General features: G+C 40.3%; 2 protein-coding genes across 2 annotated transcripts in view; both read right to left on the bottom strand.

Annotated features, from left to right (window-relative positions):
- The window catches only part of LOC309564224 (alpha-2-macroglobulin-like protein 1), a 368264-nt gene that overhangs the window by 91532 nt on the left and 261483 nt on the right, over positions 1 to 15249 (bottom strand). The window lies entirely within an intron of this gene.
- The window catches only part of LOC309563300 (pregnancy zone protein-like), a gene marked incomplete at its 3' end in the record, with an annotated part of 120450 nt that overhangs the window by 67433 nt on the left and 37768 nt on the right, over positions 1 to 15249 (bottom strand). The window contains exons 8-12 of the mRNA XM_082267702.1: positions 11465 to 11585; positions 9588 to 9708; positions 9354 to 9463; positions 6299 to 6466; positions 858 to 1088 (exon numbers count right to left, since the gene is read on the bottom strand). Coding sequence (XP_082123828.1) covers positions 858 to 1088; positions 6299 to 6466; positions 9354 to 9463; positions 9588 to 9708; positions 11465 to 11585 — 751 coding nt within the window. The remainder of the gene's footprint in view (positions 1 to 857; positions 1089 to 6298; positions 6467 to 9353; positions 9464 to 9587; positions 9709 to 11464; positions 11586 to 15249) is intronic.

Genomic DNA, 15249 nt, shown 5'->3' on the forward strand with positions numbered 1-15249 from the left:
CATTGACATACATTATGTCCGTAGATCATCCGCAAAAAAATAGGATGATATACGGTCATGCGGAACGCCCGTGTGAAAGGGCCCTTAGGGTTGACAATGGGTTACATAGTTACATAGTTGGTAAGGATGAAGAATAACACCAGTCCATCCAGGGTTAAAAAATAAATGTTACTGAAAAGGAAACTCGTAATTGAGTAAACTTTTCTTTTTAAAAAAGTCTACTCTTTTTTTTTTTTAATTAAGAGGGTGTGGTTTTTTAAAATTTATTTAAAGTAGTTTATTTTCTTTAGGGAGCGTATTTATAAAGCAACTAATGTGACTTTCACCAAACATTCATCAGCAGCGAATCAATCACTGTAATTTATCATCTAAATGTTTGGTGATTGCCAGATTCATGCATATTTTGTATTTGTATCTTTTTTCTTTTGTGCATTTCTTTATTTCAGCACTGTCACTTTAATGTTTTATTACTTATAATAATGAAGGTCAAGAACAGCTCCAGGATTGTATATGATCGAATGATTCCATAACCCTAAGGAGCTATTTAAAGCACCTTGTATTCTTAAACACCAAAACTACCTTCATTCCACCTTTCTCATAGACATGTCACAACTTCACCGTAAATCTGATTTTTGCAGACATTTTGGGGCAATGAAAATTTTGATTTTTCCTACGAATACCTTTTAGGGCTTGTGTATACAGAAAAGTGTCAAAGGTTTTCAGGAACATTACGCTTCAATCAAGATTTGCCTGAAATTCTTCTGGCTTTCTGAGCTTATTTTGTACTCCAATTGACTTGCATGGTAGAAAAGCACAAATACCTCTGTTTACAAGCTCTGAGGGTTAGTTGATCTCACCAAGTAATGTAAAAGCAAGGGACTCGTCTTCTCCTCCAGTGCTGTGTGTCTGATGATGTATTCCACATAGACTTCCTCTTCTGAATCACATGACAGAATGTCCCCTGCAGGCTGCAGGCTGAGGTAACTCTTGCTGTCAGAATACAGGGGCATGAGAGTCAAATGCCCATTAATATCCCGTGGGGTATTTAAGTCTGGAAAGTATGGGATACTTTCTTCCATGGTCGATGCCTGCAGCAAATAAACATTATTCGTAGCACAAAAATACAAATTGCAAAGGCTGCTTCTCATATTAAAACGCTATCTTCTTTAAAATGTTAGAGTGGGGGAGGCATGGCCTGAAGTGCCATGGAGTAGAAAGCATGTGTCTCACCAAATTTTCTTCTACATATCCTGCCCTTGTCTCTTACCCACTATCCTGCCTTTTACCTCTGGCTTGAGCATACTACTCATTCTAGTTGTGATATATCCTTCTAAAAGTGCCCTGGACTTGAAATCTAAGCAAACAAGCAAACAAGACAAAGACATGGCTTTGGAAGATGGTGAAAAAAAAGGTAGAATATGCCTACGCGCTGACCATCAACCAGATGTGATACGAAATGAGAGATATTAAGATAGAGATGAAGAAGGGGGAGCTCAAGGGTTAGCAGCCAATTCTTAGCAGTGTCTCCACATACATATATCAAGATAAATAGGGTAAAATGAATCGGCGCTTAATCACCCCCCATATGGAAAATAACAAGAATAAATAATAAATAATAAAAACTTTAAAACCAAGCACAGCAACTGCAAACATATGATGGTAATATTCAAAGATATAGGTGATATTGTGCAAATAATGCAAAGGATAAAACGTATAAAATATCATAAAGTGATATAATGCATAGTGAGAGGTAAATAAATACACAGATAAAACGTGCAAAGAACAAGTTCGTCAATCCATAAATATCAAAAGTTCATAGCGAAAGTGCTGGTGAGGAAATAATTCCAGAAGTGCGGAAAACTCCTTAAAAGTGCGGGAAACCAATTTAACTGTGGTGGTGAGCTACGATCCTTAAATAAGTGAAATGGCCGCTCACCTCCAAACTTCTCAGAATGAGCTTTTGTACCAAGGGTAAAACAGGATGGCCTCTGTGGGAATAGGGATCCACCAATGGTTCCTTTAAGAGCAGGCTCCTCTGGGACTTAATGGAAAGCCAGTATCGACATCAAGGGATGAAATCCTGGATAAGGTTTGGAGCTCAAACCCACGATAAAAGGAGGCACTTCATGGTGTAGTACGTTTCAAATGATAACATTTATTGAATTAAAAAAATGCACTCACATAAAAGTAGGCATATAACAGCATAAAAGTAGCGTGGCAGCGGCTTAGGCAGTAGTATCCAGGGACTTCCGGTCTCGGCCAAGGACCGGAAGTGACATCCGACGCTTCTCCCAACTAGTTGCGTCACAGCAGACATGTGACTTTCTCAAGGGACTTTCCCTTGAGAAAGTCACATGTCTGCTGTGACGCAACTAGTCGGGAGAAGCGTCTGACGTCACTTCCGGTCCTCGACTGAGACCGGAAGTCCCTGGATACTACTGCCTAAGCCGCTGCCATGCTACTTTTATGCTGTTATATGCCTACTTTTACGTGAGTGCATTTTTTTAATTCAATAAATGTTATCATTTGAAACGTACTACACCATGAAGTGCCTCCTTTTATCGTGGGTTTGAACTCCAAACCTTATCCAGGATTTCATCCCTTGATGTTGATACTGGATTTCCATTAAGTCCCAGAGGAGCCTACTCTTAAAGGAACCATTGGTGGATCCCTATTCCCACAGAAGCCATCCTGTTTTACCCTTGGTACAAACGCTCATTCTGAGTGTTTTGGAGGTGAGCGGCCATTTCACTCATTTAAGGATCGTAGCTCACTACCACAGTTAAATTGGTTTCCCTCACTTTTAAGGAGTTTTCCGCACTTCTGGAATTATTTCCTCACCAGCACTTTCACTATGAACTTTTGATATTTATGGATTGACGAATTTGTTCTTTGCACATTTTATCTGTGTATTTATTTACCTCTCACTATGCACTATTTCACTTTATGATAGTTTATACGTTTTATCCTTTGCATTATTTGCACAATATCACCTATATCTTTGAATATTACCATCATATGTTTGCAGTTGCTGTGCTTGGTTTTAAAGTTTTTATTATTTATTATTTATTCTTGTTATTTTCCATATGGGGGGTGATTAAGCGCCGATTCATTTTACCCTATTTATTTTGGAAGATGGTGGCCCACCTTCTCCAGGGTCTGACCAGGCTGCAAATATTTCTACCAAGGTTTTCAATGCTATTTCTACCTGCCAGACGGCCCTGGCCTCCTACATAGAGGAAGTTAAGTTTTATATCTCTTTAATTCGACGAGACCTCCATAAACTCTGGGATAGAGTGGCAGAGTCTGAGATTCCACTAAACCAGATGGAAGAATAACTGCGACCATTACAGTGGGCTTCCAGAAAAATGCAGCATCAACTTCAACTTGTCAGACAGAAACAAGACAATTTATAGAATAGGATTCAGTAACCATGACTGACACCTATGGCCATGACTACTTCTCTCTTACCTTCACAGTGGAGTGCACAAACGAAATGGCTTCTAAACCACCACCTGCTGGGGCTCCACCTAGCACTTTAATCTTACAAAATTCTAATTATAAAGACAATGATGCTATCATGTGACTCACAAGGGAGAATGGGAATTCCATAATATCAACTATTTGTTGTTCCTGGAATTTTTGGCTGAACTTCATTGGCAGTGCACAGTGCACAAAGTTCCTGGAAGCTAAGAGATGTCTACATATTCTTCATATAAGGAGGATGTCTACATATGTATATCTGCGTTGCAATGTTATATTTTGAGTTTATCGTCTAACAACTGGATATATTGGATGAGACTTACCACCTTTTTCACCCATTTTTGGCTACATATTCTTTATCTTGCTTTTCCAATTTAGGCTTACATTGTTTTTACATTTACTGATAGGCTCTCTTATGGCTACAACTATGAAATAGTTCTCTAAGTGGTCCTATACTTGACCCTCAATATGTTCAACTTAAGGATTGCTGATGTTTACCAAAATGTATGCTCATATAAGTTGGGGACAGTGTACATGTGAGTTAGAGTTTTTAACTCCGCTCTTTCTGTAGGTATTCTTCTGTCTCCTGCTTGCAAGCTGCTTACGCAATACTCTTAATTTTCACTGCCCATGTAAGGCTCAATATACTATTCAGCTATGCCCTCTTGTGGCTCTATTTGACTAATGGTTCTCTCCTACTTTTTCTATAGTGAACAACACCAAAGGTATGCCAGATTAACTTAAGCATGCTGTCATATTTTTTTTTTTTTTTGTAAAACAATAGACTGAAATTATTGCACTGTTAGAAACTCATATTGAGGGTCTTTTGCAAAAAAAATTAAAGGGCCCTTGGGTAGCCTGGGCTTATCATGCTTCCCATACTTCTAACTCTAGACAAGTTTATATTCTTATCCCCAAGTGGGTACAATTTAAACTACTGGAACTTTTACTCAGAGGCTAGATACATTTTATGTATGCATATTCATTTCACATCTCTTTCCTCTTTCTTGCTTATTATGTTCTTCTCCCATATTGTTCCATGGTAGTTAACAAGGGTCTTTCATTCACTGCCCAACATCCTACTGGTCAGGTGACTTTACTATCATCATTGAGCCTAGTCTGGATAAATGAAACCAGGCAGGAGGGGTACTGACTTGATCATCCTGCACAAGATTTGGGAGATTGATTGATGAATTTTCTTTGACAAATGCTCGGCGATATAAATACCCTACCGAAATAGTTTTCTTGTCTTTCTCCATAATGCATGACACTACTTTTTATTGCTTTTGATTGCCCCCTTCCTCTTGCTTAGAGACACAGGCTGTTATTCCAGATATCCAATTGATCACTTGCCATGCTGGATTGAACTGGAGAGCACAATGAAATCCATGTCTCCAGCCTGGCGACTCAGTCCATTTTTGCTCAACCTGTTGCCAGACCCTGATATGTCTAGAAATCCTTTAAAATGCATGTACAAACATACCTTCTCTCTTATATCAATAGCCTTAAACAATCTGCTAAACTCCGGAAACAGCAAGTAGTGTTGCAATTGGACACCATTAACAATAAAATTGCCGAAAACCCTTCCACTGAGAACATTGCCTGCTTTGAACTTTAGACAAGGGTAGTGGAAAACTAAGAAACCCTTTTTCACTGATAAACAGCGGTGAGAAATGTGGTTAACTGTTGGCTCATCTAGCACTTTAACACCAAACCCCTGGTCGTGAAAACCTTACAATCTGCAGAGGGTGACCTCATAAGGGACCTTTAACTCATCTCTGAGCAAGTTTGTAATGTATTCTGTAACCTGCACTCTACTACTCCTAAATGTGTGGAAAATTAGAGTTGTACAATTCCTAATTGCATCTCATTCATGCAGGTAAAGCGGTGTCCCTGCCTCAAAAATGACTTTTGGCCATCCGCTTGCTAACATTAACCTGAAAAATAAATGGATTTTTTTTTTCTGTTTACTTACCTTGTTTTTGAAGAAAGTATACTTACCTTCCTTCTACTTCCTCCATCTGCGGCCGCAGCCCGCGCCGTCACTTCCTACTTGCGATGACTTCTGGGAGCTGAACGTCATCGCTCCCAGGAGCCAATACGCCTTCACTGGCCCCACTCGTCAGTTCCGGTGCAGGCGCGTCATTCCCTGCTAAACAGCTTCTGGGCATGTTTGAACTGTCCCAGGTCGCACTTACTAAAAGGTAAGTGCGACCTGGGACAGTTCAGAGGCTATCCATTGTGGAATGCACTAGCCTTACTGTCCCGGGGGTATTTTTTTCTAAAAAACTTTTCTGAGGCCGGAACGCCGCTTTAATACCTGAGCAAGCATTTTTCCTATTCAATTTCCTTTAGATTACCCTTCAACTATGTAGTGCAAGGGTCTGGTTGCATACAATTTGAAAGTGTTTAGGTTTGATCTCATAATATATGGTTTTGGTAAATCTAAAGAAAACTTGTACAAGAAAATTGTATAATGTATGGTCAGCCTTTGTGAGACTACTCTGACGGAAGGGGGAATAGAATTGGCAATTAGTCAGCTTGCAGAGACTAAAGTTCCTGTAAATTGTAGCTTACCAACTGAATTCTGTGCTATTTATTCCAAGGTTTTAGTTCACAAATTATTAGAAGAATTTAACTCTGCCTTTAACACTTCAACACTACCCAACTCTTTGAAGCCTTCCTAATCTTAAAAAATGTAAGCGCGGGGAATAATGTATCCTCGAGACTAGAGTAAACAATATGAATAATAGTAAGTAATAAAACACAATGTTCATCACTGGAAATGGTGCTTGTAATTAGCTTTTGTACTCACTGTTAAGAATACTTTGTCCACCCAGTTTTTGGTATTGTTCAGCTTAAAAGCAGCACGTCCATTACCATCTGTTATCTGAGTGTGTTTGGAGGTCGTGTTTCCGTCTCGGCAGGTAAGGTAAACTTTCTGGCCCGCAACAGGTATTCTATCTTCATTAAGTACTTCTACCTGAAGCAACACATAATTTATCTATTATAAATCTTCCATCAACGTTAGTAGCATGGAAGTGTTTTATCACTCACTAAAGGTAGCCAAAGGCAGACAAGCACTGTGTCATAGATAACTAAGCGATGTTCCATGCACTGGTTTCTGCTGTAACACTCACTGATGGTTTGCATGACTTTACATTCATCATGAGGCAATGATAGGATCAAAGATTGGTGGCAAAAGAGTCATGGGACAGTTGTCAAAATCCCATGTTGCAAACTCAACAAATAATTATTTAGCCCACTAACTTACTTGTCAAAGTTTAGATCCTTAGTGAAAAAAAATAAAATTGCATGTGGGTATGGACTCACATAGTTGCTCAAATTAAAGGGGCAAACTGCAGTTATAGTATCTCCTACAAAGTCTTTATTACAAACTGACTTTAATTAAATGAAACACAAAACTACATGATTTGCACAATGTTACTTTAAAATTGACAATGTTGTCACAGATTTAAAATACACTCGGGGTCACACCTGTGTATGCACTCACACAGCACAACAATCCTCAGAGACCAGCTGAGTGTAAGATAAATCTTAAGGGTTAAAGGGAGCCCTAGGAAACTGCTGCGGCAACAGCCTATTCATGGCCATATGCCAAGACAGCTGACATCTATGCTCCCTAATCACCCAGATAATCACATAGAATATTCCACCTAGATAGATGGTCTATAACTATCCTGGTACAATATTTTTATGAGCCAGGGGACAACAAAGGGTTCTTGGGTCAAAGGGCTTAGAGACTTAGCTGTGGAGCAATCCACAAAGATTTGGGAGAAATGAAACATAATCAAAGCACACAAGAACGAAAAAGGGGGAGGAAGAGAAAAAAATGGGTGGGGTTGGAAGGGAAAGGAATCAGGTAGAGGTGGGAGGAGTCACAGAAGAAAAAGAAGGGGGAGGAGAGTGAAGAATGAGGAGAAGGTATCCCCAGACCGAGAGGTGGAAGAGGTCAATTGGGGAGGTTCAGGCTGGTCGGGGGCAAGGTTGGCAGAACATAAGACCCCCACGGGACCCACATCTTAAGAAATTTAGTGAGGGAGTTGTGAAGGATACTAGTCATCTTCTTATTAATCATGGGAGTCATTAAGATGTTTTTTATCTCTGCAAACAAAAAAAATGACTTTTTTCAGGCCCTGGCTATTGCATGTTTAGCAGCAATAAATACGTAAGTGCTAATTTCTGCTGATAGGAGAAGAGGCCTCGGATTGGGCAATGGAGCAGAGCCAATTTGGTGTTTTTGTGGGTAGGTACATGGAAGAAGGTGAATAGAAGTCCGAATACCCTCGACCAAAATGCCACTATGAAGTTCATCTCCTAGTTGACCACATCCCCTGAAAAATCTATCACTGTAAGATGGGTTCGATTTGGTCTATAACTTTTCAGCTGTTAAGACAGGATGGATGGAGTTCCTGGAAGACCCGAACAGGTGAAGTGGACAGTACGGGCTCACTATTCAGTGGTTGCAATTGCATGTTTAGCAGTAGAAGCAGGTGGCAAGCAGACAGATAGGCCGTAGGCAAGCACAATTCAAGCAAGGAAGATGGCTTTTGATGTAAATGCAAACAGTGGGAGCATGAAGCATGCAAACATTCAACGCCTCTGTTGCAGTATCAAATCCACTTCCATGAAACTTACATTAATGTCTCACCAGTACAGACCTTAAAGCTTTTTTTTTTTTTTTTTAAAGTACCATTGTGCAAATCATGTATTTTTGAGTGTCAATTAATTAAATTCAGTTTATGATAAAGATTTTATAGGAGATAACTGCAGTTTGTCCCTTTATTTAAACAATTAAATGGGTCTTTCCCCACATTAACTTTTCTGTATACAATATTTTGTTCTTTTGGGGCACCACAAATTTACAGTATATGGAGAGTCAGTACTCCCCAACCAACTGGTCTTGATCTGTATATGACTAGTTTGGGTTCCGTGGTTTTAAAAAGGTTTTTAAAGGTTTTTTTAAAGGTTTTTTGCATATACTGTAGATCCTTAGCTAACCCTGTAGTTTGTATTCTCTGTTTTCTCTGTTTCAATATTTGTTTATTGGAGAGATTTTACATAGACAAAAACAATACATAAGAAATAATATGCTACTAAGCAAATATGTCTGTCTTACATTAACCCCTGGGGTCCTGTGACACAATGGAGCCCATCCCTGAGTATACGAAGACAAATTCTCAACAAGCATTAAACGAACTTGAAGACAAGCCCCCCTCGATGACCTCTGTAGCTGTAGGCAACTCATCCTCAAAGTTTGCAACAGAAAGTGCTTTCATTTCAGCTCCACCAAGCTGTAGAAAAAATAAATGACTCCTGCGCTTGAGGAGGCAATATAAAAAAAAAATATATTGCCATCAGCATCAGAACTGGAAGATGTACCATCCTCTAAAGCTTGAAAAGGCTTACGCATTTCGAGGCTCTGAGGAAGAGGCTAAGCCTTGAAACGCGCAAGCCTTTTTTAAGCTTTAGAAGACGGTACATCTTCCGGTTCTGATGCTGACAGCAATATAATATTTTGATATGCATGTACCAAGAACTGGTCTGTGAGTATTTTTATCTTTTTATTCAATAAAACCTTTGTGGAGGATAATGCATTAGGCCGGTGCGCCCTTATGTTTGTTTTTTGATTACAATGCTTTACGTAGCTGATATGTTCTTAGTGAAACACCGGGCCACCACACTATGCACTTCAGTTTCCCTTGCAAAAAAAAAAAAAGAACTACCAACACCAGACCTTCGATGCTAAGACCAAATGTATGAAAATAGGTGCTTTTGTTGAAGGAACCACACATATTATTATATCCAGACATTCAATGTAACCAATCAAAATAAATCTAAGACTTAACTGTTCCAGAATATGGAATCCCAGGCCTGTACGTTTTCTTGGCATTAGGAAAATCTAGTATATGGTTTATGGTTGTGATTCTGGATTCTCCAATTGCAGAAAATTCTATTCCTACATAGCAACAGTATAGAGATGCAACATGTAATTTAGAGATGCAACATGTAATTTTTCCAAAGAAGGCAAGTGTTTTTTTAAAAAAAATGCCAATTTCCAAAAACGGTTTTCCATGACTAACCTGTTCCATCTTCTGTGACAGTGACCTTTCCCTGTACAGACATTTGCATGGTGTATGTTGGGTGTTGAAGGTAAAAATTATAAGACTTCATGGTTAACTTGGCACAACCCTGCTTGTCCAGCTAAGAAGTACAAACACAAATTGAAACAATTATAAAGAGAATTGCACTCTACAAATCATAAATCTGCAGTTATACTCTAAATAATGAAGGAACACATGATCAGTGGCATCTCCTTCTTGGATGCAATGAGTGTCAAGCACACGGCCCCAAGGGGGGTGGGGCCCTTGTGCTCTCACACAATACACAACAAGTTTGGGTGAACACTGTTCAGTTCTGTGACTTTGATGCAGCTGTACTTGTCACACACAGCTGTAAGATGACCCATCTAGTGTTTGTGTATGTGTATGTCAATGTAATGCTAGAGGTGGGTGCCCATTTCCTGGGATAGCAGGACTGTGATTGTCCACTGCTATGGTCAGACTTTAGCTCTTCCTACCAGACCAAGGGAAAAGAGGAAGAGAGTCTTCACTGGGGACAGAAGAAGCATCATTAGTCCAGGGAGAATGATGGTAAGTTGTGCAGGGGAGGGCTGTTTGGCCATACTGTGAGACAGAGGGTCACTTACTACTGAGGTCTGCACTCTGCGTTACTTACTACTGATCCCTAAACTCTGCATCACCTACTACTGACCCCTGAATTCTGCATCACCTTCTACTGATCCCTGAACTCTGCATTACTTACTCCTGATCCCTAAATTCTGTGTCACTACTGACTCCTGAATTCTGCATCAATTACTACTGACCCATTAACGCTGTGTCACTTTCTTCTGACTCCTGAATTCTGCCTCACTTACTACTGACCCCTGAATGCTGTGTCACTTATTACTGACCTTTGAACTCTGCATCACTTAATATTGACCCCCGAATGCTGTGTCAGTTACTACTGACCCCTGAACTCTGTATCACTTATTACTGTCCCCTAAATGCTGCAACACTTGCTACTGAACCCTGAAATCTGCATTACTTGCTACTGACCCCTGAACTTTGCATCACTTACTACTGACCCCTGAACTCTGCATCACTTGCTACTGAACTCTAAACTCAGTGTCATTTACAGTTGACCCCTGAACTCTGTGTCACTTACTATTAACCCATGAATAGGCTTCCCAATGTGTCCAAAACTTTGGAGCAAGATGTGCACTATTTCTGCCAGCACCTGAATACCAAGAGTAAACCTGGGAGACAGATACTGCAGGCTTGGAGCTGCACTGATCTGCTATGGTATCCCTGAACTCTATGTTACTTACTACTGAGCCCTGAACTATGTGTCACCTATTACCCCTGAACTCTGAACCACTTACTACTGAACCCTAAAATCAGCATCACTTACAGCTGACCCCTGAGCTCTGTGTCGCTATTGACACCATTAATAGGTGCCCCAATGTCTAATACTGAGCTCTAGCCCCTGCAAAGTACCTCCACAAATACTGTGCTGTACATTCCTGTGCTGTACATTCATGTATTTAACCCTTCAAGCAACACCCAATATTAGGGCAATGAAAACCATGCCCACTTTTTGCTGCAACACAATTGTTTTTTGTTTTTTGCTTAATTAGGCAAGGGGGCCTAACTTATGATCTTGCACACTGGCCCACTGCTTTCAGAAAACACCCATGCTTTCCATCCTTCTGTGAGACTGTGATCAAAAATCTAGCAGCACATACTGTAACAATCAATCAAAATTCACCTTTAAATAGTTTATCTAAAGCAACATAAAATGATTATTAGCTGGAATGATGTATAGCCCAAAAAACTTGATTGGTCAGAACTTGAACTGCTTTTTAGCTTAGCAGTAAAGTAAGCCCCATTTGTCTCACCTCTCCTTTGAAACGAACACAGGCATGTCTTTGAGTTGAAGATGGTGTGGTGAATCCAGTGATTTGTCTCCGACACAAGCTGCCTTTATACTGGCCTGAAACTGGCTTTCCAAAAGTGTACCTGGTTGGTGAAAATACTATATGAGTAACACTTCAATGTGAATATCACAGTGTCATTAAAGAACTCATTTAATGTCCAACCTGTGGTTTGCGGAAGGGTGTAATGATGAGTATTACACTGTCTTTTGCACCCTTACTACCTACTGTATATATCATGTTAATGGGGTGTTCAGCAAAAGGGTGCAAATGATTCAGAGCAGAGTGCATTGCTTTTAGTAACTAAATAGATTTAATCCCATAATATACATATTATGTCTTTTACCCCTTAGTGTTTGAGATTTGATTTGTTATGAATTTAGCAAGTCCTTCAATTTAATTAACCATTGGGCATGAGGGCACAGATTGGGTTACGAGTAGTTACTTGCATTAGTACATCCTTTTATTTGCTGACTTATTTTCAGGATCCTCACAAAGCTTCAGAGATTCTCTGGGCTATAGTTTCAGGCCCATAAAATTTGCAGGAAATGTCCCAATACCAGGAAGTTAGTTTCCAAAGTCTCACACACCTGATTAATTAGCGTGCTGGGTGTACACAACTTAGACCCAGGACTTGAGAGCTCATCCCTCATATTCATAGATCATTTTGAAATCTCCAGGCTCCAGGTCCCAAAATGTATTTTACCACACACTGAGGGAACTGAAAAGCCAGTTTCCTCTCCATAACACAAGTTCCCTGGAGCCCTTCAACCCACCTGGTTGAAAATTCTGGGTGGTATTCTATTTGTATTCCTTGGCAAGGCAACGCTGTATATATATATATATATATATATATATATATATATATATATATATATATATATATATATATATATATATATATATATATACTGCTCAAAGAAATTACAGGAACACTTTGAAAACACATCAGACTTCAATATGGAAAAATCTCATGCTGGATATCTATACTGATATGGACTGGGTAATGTGTTAGGAATGAAAGAATACCACATCATTTAATGGAAATGACTGACATCAAAGACTCCCCTAAAATTAAAAGAGAAAAAAATGATGCAGCAGGCTAGTCCATTTTGCTGAAATTTCATTGCAGTAATTCAAAATGGCACTCAGTCGTTTGTAAGGCCCCCACATGCTTGAATGCATGCCTGACAAAGTCGGGGCTTGCTCCTTTTGAGATGACGGATGGTTTCCTGGGGTATTTCCTTCCAGATCTGGACCAGGGCATCACTGAGCTCCTGAACAGACTGAGGTGCAACCTGGTGGCATCAAATGGACCAAAACATATTGTCCCAGAGGTGTTCTATTGGATTTAGGTCAGGCTAGCGTGGGGGCCATTCAATGGTATCAATTCCTTCATCCTCCATGGACCGGCTACATACTCTAGCCACAAGAGGCCGGGCATTGTGTGTCCCTGCATGGAAATGTCTCCCCAAACCATCACTGAACCACCAACAAACCGATCATGCTCCACGGCTTCTCCAGACCCTTTCACGTCTGTCACATGTGCTCAGGGTGAGCCTGCTCTCATCTGTGAAAAGCACAGAGTGCCTGAGGTGGACCTGCCAATTCTGGTGTTCAATGGCAAATCCCAATCGAGCTCCACAGTGCCAGGCAGTGAGCACAGGGCCCACTAGAGGACTTTGGGTCCTCAGGCCACCCTTATGAAGTCTGTTTCTGATTGTTTGAGACATTCACACCAGTGGCCTGCCGGAGGTCATTTTGTAGGGCTCTGGCAGTGCTCATCCTGTTCCTCCTTTCATAAAGTAGAAGATACCGGTCCTGCTGATGGCTTAAGGACCTTCTACAGCCCTGTCCAGCTCTACTAGAGTAACTGCCCATCTACAGGAATCTTCTCCATGCACTTGAGACTGTGGTGGGAGACACAGCAAACCTGGCAATGGCACAAATTGATGTTCTATCCTGGAGGAGTTGGGATGCCTGTGCAACCTCTGCAGAAGACATCTGATGAAGAAACGCGTACAGCGCCGTCACATCACTTCCAGTTCCGGCATATTGGTGGAACGCATTGCGTTCCGGGACGCCATTTACACGCTTGTATTCCCTGTTTTACTGTGAGTACCCATTTTTATAGTTTGATCTCAATAAAAGACCTTACGGTATTACACTATTTGGCCTTTTCTTTTCCCCTGTATGATTCCACGGCTGAGTGGTTTACCTTTTCCCACGGACACCGTACATAAAATTGTTCCGATTGGAGAGGACCTTTATATCCTGCTTTTCTCTGGTGACACCCGGGACCCCCAGGGACGGCCTCCAACATCCCCCTGATCTAGAAGGAAGTTAGGAGCCAAGGGAAGGAATTCAATCCACATCTTATTATCCGCTCTAGGGGTCGGTATATCTGGTTAGTAGGCTAATTACTAGTGGGATTTCCTTTTTCCTCACCAGTTACCCACCACGGGGTCACCTAGAATTTCATTTCACCCATTCACTGATCTTCTCTGGATTTGGACTATTTCTTAGGATTATTTTCTATCACCACTTTTTGGCTATCTGGATTACCTTTTTAGCCAGTCACTAAATTATTTATTGCTTTTTTTCCACATTATTGCACTTACTACACCTTATAAAACCAATAATTAATACCCGTGCTGTGATAAATGGTAAAAGATATAAATATATATAAAGTGATAAAACCTGAAGCTGTTGCTCACTAGGTAAAATACCAGTAATATTGAAAAAGAGATGAATAAGGCAGCGCTGACAGGCATATAAAAATATAAATAAAGTGCAAAAAAAGTTGGTCCGTGAAAACTGAATATTTAAGTGATCAAATCTAAAATAATAAAATAAGTATACATATAAATATAAATATAAATATAAAGTGCTTCAGTGGTCCATAATGGAAACAATATTCTCAGTGCAAAAAATGTATATCAAATGTCCTTAGTGCAACCGTATACATAGTACAAAATTTAAGTACAGTCCAAAGAAAGATTTCTCCCAAGAGGAATTAGGGTGCTGGAAAAGTGCTCATATCCATAAAGTGCCCAGGTGCTCTTCAAGAAAGATCCCCCTAAGGGAATGCACTCACCACAACTAGGATAATAAAGAGCCTTTAAGCAAGCATATTTCTCCTTATCCGGATAGTTGGATTGGGACCTCCTAATAGTGGCTTCCTTAATGATATCTCTCCCTTTTCTCCTGTACTGTGTCTCAAGCAAGAAGGAAGGAGGCAGACATAGTGAAGCCCGTAAAAGGTTTATTAAATATTAGGCATAAAATAGTACTCACAAACATCAGTTGGTATTTGGCATATACAAAGCAAGCAATCCGTGTATTCCTCCGCTTCCGTGGATGCTGCCAGCGTGCGTTCCACGGTGGTTCCAGGAAATGACATAGTGACGTTGCTCCGCTGCCCGGAAGTGCGTCAACGCGTTTCACCCGCCTTAATGGGCGTTATCAAAGACATCACTTCCGGTAAGGCGGCTTCTCTTTATACTCGTCTGGGTTTACTAATAGCCAATCACAGGTTGAGGAGTGGGACCCAATTCATTTATAGACTTCCTGTTAACCATCCTATATTGGTCATGTCCCCACACAAGTTCCTCCGTTTGAGTACTATTTTATGCCTAATATTTAATAAACCTTTTACGGGCTTCACTATGTCTGCCTCCTTCCTTCTTGCTTGAGACACAGTACAGGAGAAAAGGGCGAGATACCATTAAGGAAGCCACTATAAGGAG

This window comes from Pelophylax lessonae (assembly GCF_965119305.1).
Source record: "Pelophylax lessonae genome assembly, chromosome: 9".
NCBI classification, from domain to species: Eukaryota; Metazoa; Chordata; class Amphibia; order Anura; family Ranidae; genus Pelophylax; species Pelophylax lessonae.